Raw genomic sequence first — 12,241 nt, 5'->3', positions numbered from 1 at the left:
GAGCTGCAGCCACTAGGGGGCGCTCTATAGGCAGTAGCAGTGTTAGGAAGACTTGCCTAAGGTCTCCTACTGAATAGGTGCTGGCTTACTGACCAGGCAAAGCCGAGATTCGAACCCAGGTCTCCTGCATCAGAGGCAGAGCCCTTAACCATTACACCTTCCAGCCACAGCTGAACAGCTTTGGGGGTGTCGTCCCATTTGTCACTCATCCTGATATCGTTAGTCGTTACTGCCATGCACCCTGACATCTTCCTGCATGTCCAATCCATACATGCGACCAATTTCGGCCCGAAATTGGTTGCATCGTTGATCAGGCAATGCTCTTGCTGGCACTGATTTTCATCCAATTCCATAATAACTATTGAATCAGATGATCGATTGGCCACCAAGTTAATCAATATAAGGCTACCTTAAAGGAAGCATCTAGGATTTTTTTTGAAAAACAAAGCAGATCTACCTACCGGGGGCTTCCTCCAGCCTCTGGCAGCTTAAGTAGATCTGCTTTAAAGAAAAAAAAACAAAAAAAACACCCTGGCTGTTTCCTTTAAGGATGCGTACACACGCCCAACTGAAGTCACCCATTGGGGTTCCGTAGCTGATCCCCTTGAGCGTCATCGCTGGGCCGGGCTACACACACGCGTGTCAGTTGTGTAGCTGATGACGTGCTGTGTTGCTATGCAGAAGGGGGAGGGTTGTGAGCAGCGCCTGTGTGATGTCACAGCGCGGGGGAGGGGGGAGAGGCACAAACAATGGAATCGGTTGTGGGATCGGCATCGCTGAGGTTCAATAGATCCGCCAAGTGGAACGATCGCGGTTTGTGGGTCAGCGGCTGCCGTACACACGACTGATTGTCGGCTGAAGCGGTCGCTATCAGCTGCCTAGGATGACCCACCAATCTGTTATCTGCACACCAGGCCTGATCAATGCCATCTGTAATCCATTATTTTCCTGTAGGGATGACAGCACAATCCCATTCTGTGAATTTGCGTTCGCCGCACATATAGCACACATTGTTGGCAGTTGACTCGCAGTTATTATGGGTTTTTTTTTTTCAGTTGTGCTTTTTCTGCAGAAAAAAAGTGCCCAAGTACGTTTTTTTTTTTTTCCGAACGGAAATGCGTTTCACATATAATGTAAATCAATGAAAACGCATTGGTTAGGTGATAATTGCATCCAGTTTTCAAGTTAATGCCCCCCAAAAATTACATAAAAATGCCATCGAACAAAAGAAGAATCGCATCTGAAAAACGCAGAAACGCAAATATGAAAACAGAAATATGCAGCCAGAAAACGCTGCGATAAGTGTGAAGGCAGCTTTAAGGCCTATACACACCATGCAATTTCCCTGCCACAGATCGATCAATAATTTCTGGCAAGTCCGATCTGTGAACAATCGAGAACGGGATCAATCTCGAGATCAGTACTGTAGAAAATCGATCCCTTACTCAATCAGAAGCAGATACGACCTGCTGGAAATTATCAATCGATCCATCGATGCGCAAATGCTGACCGATCGTCCGATTTCCGTACGAAATCGATCGATCCCGTCGATCTGTCCGCGTGGAAAATTTTGATCGATTGCCGGCGGGTTGGGAGTGCGTCAATAGCGGCGTTCGAATGTCCGACAACCGACACTAGCGACAATACATTAGCTGTTCCGCCGGCGTGTGTCCCCACTGTCCCTTCTCTGTGCTGGACTCCGGCTAGCTTCACTTACTTCCTGTTGGGGGGAGTTTGAACAGTAGAGCGCCCTCTACTGTTTAAACTTCCGCCGACAGGAAGTAAAGTAAAGCTGAAGCCCAGAGCGGAGAAGGGACAGCGGAGACCGGGGGACTCGCGCCGGCCGGATCAGGTAATATATGCAGGGGGCGGCGGCAGCTCCACATATTGTGAATCGGTTTCATAGTGAAATCGATTCAAAATCTGTTTGCAGTGTAGGCAGCCAGCCCTATGCGAAATCGAGCGCGGAATCGATCAGGCCGGAGATCGGACATGTCGGAAATTATCAATCGAGCCATCTACATGGCTGAAAAACGTACCGTGTATTCCCAGCATTAAGCAGCCTTCTGTATCGATTTAAATTACGACAGCCATTTCTCTCCTATGAGATATAAAAAGAAATTACGTAATGTCATTAAAAGGACAGAAAAAAATCCCCGTCACTCTTTGCTAAGCTGTCAATGAATAAATAAAATAAACCTATTTCTATTGACTTATTTTTGTGCCTGCAGGAAGGGTGGCCGCGGGAGCTTGCAATCTAACGGAAACAAAACAAAACAAAAAGTTATCTGAAGTGATTTCCTTCTCTAAAGATAGAACAATGTGTTTCTTCATCTCTCTGGAGTAAAAAGAGTTAAAGGGAACATTGTTGGATCTGGCCAAAAAAAAAAAAAAAATCCCCCCCCCCTCCCCCCTTTCCCTCTCCCCCCTCCTAACATCCAGATGTGCACATCACACAGGGAGAGGGAGAGATTGGGGATTCCTACAAGGTATGTGAGGGGTGGGAGGGGGGCCTGGTGTAACTGATCCCTCTGCAGGGTGGGAGGGTGTGGGGCCCGCCTCCCTTTACTCTCACACCACAAGCTGGAGCCTTCATTCTGAGCAGTCAGGGCTGTGAGTGCCAGAGCTGAGGACAAACCAGGGGACTCTCTACTGTACTGCCCCCCAATAACTGCCCCCCAAACATCTTCCTGCAGCCCTTCCCCCGCTCACCCCTCCTGGCCGTAGCCCATGTGGGACCCTGCCTGCCGTGGCCCCAGCGCTTAGACCGTGACTACCGCAGGGGGGCTTTCGGGATTCGCCGCAGAAAAGGGGGTCAAAATGACGCATCTGTCCGTCAACGATCACTTGGAGGGGATCCTCTCCGACTTCGAGGGTAAGACAAACTTTTTTAGAGAAAACTTTTTTAAAAATATATAAATTCCAATGTAAGTATTGTTATGCTACTGTAGATTTTATAGTAAGTAAAATGTGGGTATTGTATGAATAATGTGTTGGCCATCGCTCTGGGTACCCAGTACACATCGAGCGAGCGATAGATCAGATCTGAAAGCTAGCGTACAAACGTAAGTGATTGTTCTTTAAATTCTGATCAGATTTCCAATCATTTTTCCAACTGGATAGCGATCGAAGAAGGATCACTAGGTAATACACTCGGAACGATAGCCAGTATTCTGATCGATTCGTTCCAGCCAGTCTGATTTGCTTCTAATCAGGGAAAAACGATTTTCAGCTTGGGATCGGTCGCTAGCAATCAGTCGGCTGTATATTTTCTCCCAGATCCGATCAATTCTTCGGTCGTAAATAGTATCTGAAGTGAAGATTGCATGGCCTGTACCTAACGGCTAGAGATAGAGATTGATGCCTCACTGTTGCTAGCCTGGCGTTGTGGAACTACAAGTCCCAGCATGCATCAGTTGTGCTTGTTATTATATGGTGGCCCAGTGGCGGTTTGATGGGGTGAAGCAGCGGGCAGAATGTTGGGGTTGCGTTGGCGCTGGTGTGGGTACAGCACACGGCGGAAGATTGATATGATTGCATTGCTGTGATTGGAGGATATCGTATAATAATGTCTCTCTGCTCCGAGGTCCCCCCAGGCACCCAGTGGTTATCGTCAGACGTCTGGCTACAAGTGGCCATACACCATTCAACCAAAACTTTCAATCTTCCCATTTTCTTCAATAATAACGATCAGCTTAATGAAATGGATTTTTTTTTTTATCAGAAAATTGATCGCTTTTCCTGAATGTTCGATCTCCGGATCTATCTGCCATGGTGGAAAATTCAGATTGATATAAAAATAAAGTTGAATAGTGTATGGTAGATTGATTGGATTTTTCCAAACAATACAATCATTCAAGAAAACTGATTACATGTAAAAGATCTAAAGTGATAATTGAACAGTGTGTGGCCAGTCGCGGCTCGATATTCCAGCAATATTTCCAGCACATGCGATCGATTAGCTCTAACGTGCCAGCGATCTATATAGATTGATGGATTCCCGATTGGCCGCAGACAGCGTACTGTCAATGGCTGTGAGATGTATCGGTTACACTGACAGCAGAGGTCGGTTGCCATGGCGTGCCGGCTGCCAGTATGACATCACCCTCTGTTTATGGCACAGGGTGGCAGAGATCAGGTCCGCACTGCTCACAGAGTTCAGGAAGTTTTGTGTTGAAGTTTTCAGTGTACAGGAGGACTATATAAATGTGTTATACCAGAGCCTTGATCAGTAATACAACATTACTTCTGTTTAAGATAAAGGACTGTGTAATTCAGTACAGACAACGTAAACTTTTGCACAGTGCCTATACTGATTGTAAAGTAGCTGCAGCGTGTGCCATTTTTTTAAATTTTTTTTGTCTGTAAAATGTGGTTTTGAACTTTTTCTACTGTTTCTATGGCTGTATATTGTCTCTACCCTCCATATCATCCCTCTGCAGCTCTTATCTGCACTTCAGTACATGCTGAGTGTTGTCCACTGGTGATCCATTTAAAGTGGACCTGAACTCTTGCATGGGACAGTAGGAAAACATAGAGAAATCCACCCTGTATGTATTTAGAGAGTTGAGCCTGTCTAATTCCCCCTCATCTGTGACTAATCACAACTGTAATTTTATCCCTCTGCTGTGTCAGCTGGCTGCCTCAGCAGAGCAGCTCATTTAAAAGCACAGGATGTTAAGCCTATGTCTGCTTCCATGAAAGCAGGAAGTAGCCTCACTGCAGATTTATGGCAGGATTTGTATCAGCTGTAACAAAGAAATGTTTTTTTCTTTAAAGGTGATTATGCTGTTGCTTATCTTTGAGAGTTCTGAATTCAAGTCCGCTTTAAAAAAAAAAAGTAAACAACGACAGCGACAAGCTTGTATTTTACAATAGAGAATCATTGAAGTATATTGCATTATTGATGAGAACGTCTTTATTTAAAAAGCGCATAAGTCGGATACTTCCCTCGGTAGAGAGGGTCTCAGCGCTGGATCGGGGGGTCTCTAGGAGGTGGGAGGAGCCTCGAGCCCACCGATCCTGCACTCGGACCCCCTGATAGTCCGGGGCTGGGCTGCTGTTCATGGCTGCACTACGCAGGCGAATCCCGACCCATCTGACAACATTCATTGTCTGTGTGTGCACCCCTTGTACGGACCGCTTAGTTTTCATGTGACCGTTTAGTGATCGATGGGATTGGCTCACAGTGATCACCTGGTACAGAGCCAATGGCTCCTCCTCCATAGGAGGAATCTGACCTGTCACATGACAGCCGTCTCTGATTGCGCAATCAATGAGCAGCGATCGGCTGGGGAGCGCAGGAAGCCGCGGTGTAGAATCAGCACCGGATCAGAACCAGAGAGCCACAGATGCGGTGCAGATTCTACCTACCGCCCCTAAACTATGTTTCCAACTCTAGGGGGTGGTAGAGGTCTCGATCGCACTGGGGCCCTTGGGCCAGAGGGGTCCCTTAGGGCCCATTCTCAGCCTCAGTATTAGCTCTTTATTGGTCCTGTGCAGGTAATGATCACTTCTATAGATGCTTGGAATAATAGTAATCGCATAGCTCCCTCTGTCCCTCTTTCCTCCTCATTTGTCTCTCTGTCAGGACTTTGTCCCTCTTTCTATGTAAATATTTATATATTTCTCTACTAAAAATGTGTTTGATTGACTCTAAACTTTATTCCCATCCTTTAAATTGATATATAACTAATTGTAAAATGTTAACATGAAGGGAAATGAACCAGGATAGAAAGGACCAGTGTGGTTTGAATTATAAAACAACATATTATTCTCATGAAATCTTTATGGGATGCGCGACTAGGGATGAGACAGGGGCGTGATATGGGGTGTGGCTTAAGTGTCCCTCTTTCTCATCTCAAAAAGATGGGAGGTATGTAATCAGTAACAAGCTGCCCCCCATCACTTCTTGCACCTCTGACACTGTAGTTGCCATTGGCAGGTTTTGGTGTGCCGTATCAATTGTTATGTATAGAGTGCTTGGCGGGGGCCCCATGTAAAACTTGCACTGGGGCCCACAGCTTCTTAGCTACGCCACTGCTCTATAGCATTCTACTACTTACAGAGACTGCCCCCCTGCATGGACTCTTGTCTGTTGTGCTCCAGTAATGACTCTGCATTGTAGCACAACAGTTTCAGGGTGACCTGATGACACCATCAGATGACATCACTGTACTCTCACTGCACTATACTAGCAGCAAGGCTCTTGGGAGGAGTTTAAAGGGAACACGAGGTGAGAGGTATATGGAGGCTGCCATATTTATTTCCTTGTAAACCATGCCAGTTACCTGGCAGCCCTGCTGATCCTCTGCCACTAATACTGTTAGCCATAGCCCCTGAACAAGCATGCAGCAGATCAGGTTCTCTATGACCCAGCTGACTCTTTTTTACTGGATTAGCCATATGCTTGTTCCAGGGTTTTGATTAAGACACTACTTATGGCAGAAGATCAACAGGGCTGCCAGGCAACTGGCATTATTTACAAGGAAATAAATATGGCAGCCTCCATATCCCTCTCGCCTCGGAGTTCCCCTTAAGTTGCATGTCTGACACAGGACTACACCTCCCATGGTCCTTAGCAGGGACTGTTAGCTGGTATGATAATGGCGGCTGTGATGTGTGGACGCCATGTGAGGATGGATAGACTCCAATCACAAGAATTCCCCCTCATCCTCACACCAAACACAGGAACACATTTTTGTTTTTTCCAGAAACTTCCTCAGGAAAAAAAAAAACGTTAGATCTACAGCGTACTAGGAAGGACCGAAAATGAGGGGAGGTCATCCAGAGGAGACGCCGACAGCGCTAAAAACTCAAATGTGCAGAAAATGGGGCCCTAGGCAAGTACCAGCTCTGGGCCCACCTGTGATGGGTTAGGGTTAAGATTTGGTGGAAGCTAGGCCCCTAGTCTCTCTTCAGGCCCTAGGCACCTGTCTAAGTTGCCCTGTGGGTGATCCGGCTCACATGCTACAGATTTCCATGCTCTCCAGATAAGCTCTTCCCTTTGGGGTTCAGCTTCAGAAAATGTAGTCTGTTTGTTTAGCGTTTCTTCTTCTGAAGAGAAGATAACGATCTGTCTCAGATGAAGGCTCACACATGCGTCCTGATCCTTTGTTCCCATCATTGCTCTGTAATAACGGAGAGATAATCGCACACGATAATGTCCTGCGTAGGCGGCGGTTTCCTGCCCGTGTGACCGCGGATCTATGAGAGCCGCGTTTTTCCCGTCTTTGTACCCAGATGAGATCGCAGATTGTGACATGTGGAGCGGATGTTGTACGGGGCGGAGCGGCGTGCGTAATGAGAGGGGGCGGGCAGAGCGTGGAGGTTGTTTCTGGACGTTATCGGTTGCTTCTGCCAATTGTAATCTGACGTGTGTACAGGGCTTAAAGGGGAACTAAACCAAGAGGGATATGAAGGCTGCCATATTTATCTTCTTTTAAGCAATACCAGTTGCCTGGCAGTCCTGCAGATTCTCTGCCTCTAATACTTTCAGCCACAGCCCCTGAACAAGCATGCATCACATTAGGTGCTCTGACTGAGGTGTGACTGGATTAGCTGGTTTATAGGAGGTTTAGCAGAGCACAGACTGAATAGTATTATGTAGTAAAGAATATTAACCCTTATAATTTCCGTGGCTAGTCATGCTTCTTTCATCTTGCTAATAGTAAATGAATGATCCGTTAGCCAAGTATCCTTCCAAAAACTGTAGTACAACATGATCTTTAGAGATCGTTCCTGAAGACAATTATGCACAGTCCATGTAGAGACGCTGTGGTGGGCAGAGAGGAGACCCTTATATCATGCCATCCGATCCTGGGCTTTTTATACCGATGACATCTTCTGCAGCACATTACAGAGTACATAGTCATGTCACTGACTGTCCTCAGGGGAGCTCACAATCTAATCCTACCATAGTCATATTGTAATGTCCTACCATATTATTATTATGTATTTATATAGCACTGACATCTTCTGCAGCACATTACAGAGTACATAGTCATGTCACTGTCTGTCCTCAGAGGAGCTCACACGCTAATCCTACCATAGTCATAGTCTAATGTCCTACCATATTATTATGATGTATTTATATAGCACTGACATCTTCTGCAGCACATTACAGAATACATAGTCATGTCACTGTCTGTCCTCAGAGGAGCTCACACGCTAATCCTACCATAGTCATAGTCTAATGTCCTACCATATTATTATGATGTATTTATATAGCACTGACATCTTCTGCAGCAGATTACAGAGTACATAGTCATGTCACTCACTGTCCTCAGAGGAGCTCACACCCTAATCCTACCATAGTCATAGTGTAATGTCCTACCATATTATTATTATGTATTTATATAGCACTGACATCTTCTGCAGCACATTACAGAGTACATAGTCATGTCACTGACTGTCCTCAGAGGAGCTCACAATCTAATCCTACCATAGTCATAGTCTAATGTCCTCCCATATTATTATTATGTATTTATATAGCACTGACATCTCCTGCAGCACTTTACAGAGTACATAGTCATGTCACTGACTGTCCTCAGAGGAGCTCACACTCTAATCCTACCATAGTCATAGTCTAATGTCCTACCATATTATTATTATTATGTATTTATATAGCACTGACATCTCCTGCAGCACATTACAGAGTACATAGTCATGTCACTGACTGTCCTCAGAGGAGCTCACAATCTAATCCTACCATAGTCATAGTCTAATGTCCTACCATATTATTATTATGTATTTATATAGCACTGACATCTTCTGCAGCACATTACAGAGTACATAGTCATGTCACTGACTGTCCTCAGAGGAGCTCACAATCTAATCCTACCATAGTCATAGTGTAATGTCCTACCATATTATTATTATGTATTTATATAGCACTGACATCTCCTGCAGCACTCTACAGAGTACATAGTCATGTCACTGACTGTCCTCAGAGGAGCTCACACTCTAATCCTACCATAGTCATAGTCTAATGTCCTACCATATTATTATGTATTTATATAGCACTGACATCTTCTGCAGCACATTACAGAGTACATAGTCATGTCACTGACTGTCCTCAGAGGAGCTCACACTCTAATCCTACCATAGTCATAGTCTAATGTCCTACTATATTATTATTATGTATTTATATAGCACTGACATCTTCTGCAGCACATTACAGTGTACATAGTCATGTCACTGACTGTCCTCAGTGGAGCTCACACTCTAATCCTACCATAGTCATAGCCTAATGTCCTACCATATTATTATTATGTATTTATATAGCACTGACATCTCCTGCAGCACTCTACAGAGTACATAGTCATGTCACAGACTGTCCTCAGAGGGATTTAATCCCTACCATAGTCCTAGTGTAATGTCCTACCATATTATTATTATGTATTTATATAGCACTGACATCTTCTGCAGCACATTACAGAGTACATAGTCATGTCACTGACTGTCCTCAGAGGAGCTCACAATCTAATCCTACCATAGTCATAGTGTAATGTCCTACCATATTATTATTATGTATTTATATAGCACTGACATCTTCTGCAGCACATTACAGAGTACATAGTCATGTCACTGACTGTCCTCAGAGGGGCTCACACTCTAATCCTACCATAGTCCTAGTCTAATGTCCTACCATATTAATATTATGTATTTTTATAGCACTGACATCTTCTGCAGCACATTACAGAGTACATAGTCATGTCACTGACTGTCCTCAGAGGAGCTCACACTCTAATCCTACCATAGTCATAGCCTAATGTCCTACCATGTTATTATTATGTATTTATATAGCACTGACATCTTCTGCAGCACTGTACAGAGTACATAGTCATGTCACTGACTGTCCTCAGAGGAGCTCACACTCTAATCCTACCATAGTCATAGCCTAATGTCCTACCATATTATTATTATGTATTTATATAGCACTGACATCTTCTGCAGCACATTACAGAGTACATAGTCATGTCACTGACTGTCCTCAGAGGAGCTCACACTCTAGTCACCACCATGTTTAGATTTCCAGCAGTTACAGAGAATGTAGGGCTATGATTTGCTGGAATAGCAGTGAGGGGAACACTCTGTAGCTGGGTGAAGTCACATGACGTATGCTGCGCGCACACAGAGCTCACCTATATTGTGTCGCTGTACAAACAGTGTGTGGAGCAGTCAGAGGATTGGGGTAGTACTTCTTTTGTCCCCTCAGTGTTTGTGTAAGTTCTGCACACTTTCCCTCCCCCGCAGTCATTGTCCTGGTGAAGTTGTTTTAGTGGTAAAGGCCCAGCAAGGCCTCAGACATTCCAGCCCTGAGAGGGGCCAGTGCTGGAGGCAGCCAGGGCACATCCCTAGGACACAGGGCCGCTGACATGGTGACATGGGGCCTTCCTGGCCGGTGTTCCCCTAGTGTGTCTGCAGAATGTCAGGAAGGGGCTGACAGAGGACAGACGCCACAGCTGCCACTTATGTCTTGTTTATTTTATTTTTCATGTCAATATATTCCAAAGTCCTCCAACAAAGAGCTTTTCACAGGACTCAGAGCAGCCAGCTGGTCTGATAACAGCAGATCATTTATTCTGTTCTTCTTACGGCTTATTCACACGACACAACGCTTGTAGGAACGCAATTCCGTGCCTGCGTTCCTGAAGATTGGCGTTTGCGTCCTGGTGAGTTAAAGAGCAGATATCGGCAGCTGCAGCAGTAGGATCTGACAGGAAAGCGTAACAAAAACAATGTAAAAACACGTGCAATGCACACTGTGGCCTCAATTCTGGTATAATAGCTATGTGAGCTAAATATTTTTTTTTTTGCATGTAAAATACCTCATGAGGTATTTTCCTCTTCTTTTTAACAATCCTGAAAGATTTTTCTCCATTTCTGAACATGAGTTAAAACATGAGGTATAGCATGAGGTAAATGCATACATTGAGGTAAAACATGAGGTATTTCAGCGGTAAGCATGCAGTACATAAATAATAGTAGTCTTTCACTGTCTTCCGTAAGTTAGGATAGTCTTTGGAAGATATTATTTTTTTGAGGGGGGGGGGGGGGGAGGTGTATTTGATTATGTAGCAACCTATGGAAAGTATATTTATAGGCAAAATTTCTACTATTCTTTTCTATCACACAGCCTGAATAGGAACTCCACTAAAAACTGCTAAATACATACTAATTGACTTTACCTCCAGGTACAGGCAGGTCTGAGGCCTGGAACCCACTACAAAACGCTATCGCTAATCACAATCGCCAGCGCTTTGTATCAGCAGTTTGTAAGCGATTTCATGAGCGTTTTTAGGGAGCAATTTTAGAAAGTGTATCACCTTGGCAGCGGTTGTGTAGCGGGTGGCTGGATAGTGTACTGGTTAAGGGCACTGCCTTTGACGTGGGAGACCAGGGTTCAAATCCTGGCTAGGTCAAGTACCTATTCAGTAAGGAGTTCAAGGCAAGACTCCCTAACACTGCAGGGTGGCCTCTTGAGCGCGTCCCTGTGGCTGCAGCTCTTGAGCGCTTTGAGTCCGACAGGAGAAAAGCGCTGTACAAATGTTTGGATTATTATTATTATTATTATTATTAGCGATTAGCATTTTAAAGTCTGATTGGTCCTTTCAATTTATTGTCATTTTGTTACAGTGTGCAGTAACTTCAAAACTCTAGCAATATCGCTGCGTGCAAGTTTTGATGAGCGATTACGCCAGTGATCATATATTGCACACACACAAACAGTATCTCACAAAGAAGAATACAGAGTAGGGACACCAAGAGCCAAATATAGTGTAGTATGTACTGGTAGCTGAAATGAAGTATGATAGAGTTATACTCACAAAGCAGGGTTACCTTCAAGGCAGCCACTGTACAGGCAGGTGGGGACTGGAGATTAGTCCTGACCCCACTCAGGATTAAGAAGTCGCTCTCCGCAGTTGAGGAAAAAAAGGGGTTACACCCTCCACCAGGGGTGAACTTGATATAGCGTAGTATGGAGACAGAGGTGGCAAAAGAATAAAAGTATCTAAACAGTATAAAACATAAGGAGGCAGTGGAGGACATACTGTACCTCCTCCAGGCAGACACAAAAATTGCAAATGTGTTTGTCAAATACAACAAGTTTATTTACATACTCCGGGGGACAGTGCAACGCGTTTCGCAGGTTTGATCCCGCTTCATCAGGCAATAACAATGGAGCAATAGCAGATGTGGTCAGTCGAAGAGCCAGGTGCCTCTGTGGTGACAGCGA

At 44.8% G+C, this 12,241-nt stretch overlaps 1 protein-coding gene across 1 annotated transcript in view; it reads left to right on the top strand.

Moving 5' to 3' along the window:
• Positions 1-2,622: 2,622 nt before the first annotated feature.
• Positions 2,623-12,241, top strand: part of SEPTIN12 (septin 12) — a 178,400-nt gene continuing 168,781 nt past the window's right edge. The window contains exon 1 of the mRNA XM_068246367.1: positions 2,623-2,875. Within this exon, the coding sequence (XP_068102468.1) occupies positions 2,821-2,875 (55 nt within the window). The 5' untranslated portion in view covers positions 2,623-2,820. The remainder of the gene's footprint in view (positions 2,876-12,241) is intronic.

This window comes from Hyperolius riggenbachi, chromosome 7 (genome assembly GCF_040937935.1).
Source record: "Hyperolius riggenbachi isolate aHypRig1 chromosome 7, aHypRig1.pri, whole genome shotgun sequence".
In the NCBI taxonomy this organism is placed as follows: domain Eukaryota; kingdom Metazoa; phylum Chordata; class Amphibia; order Anura; family Hyperoliidae; genus Hyperolius; species Hyperolius riggenbachi.
This window is presented reverse-complemented; position numbering and strand designations above follow the sequence as displayed.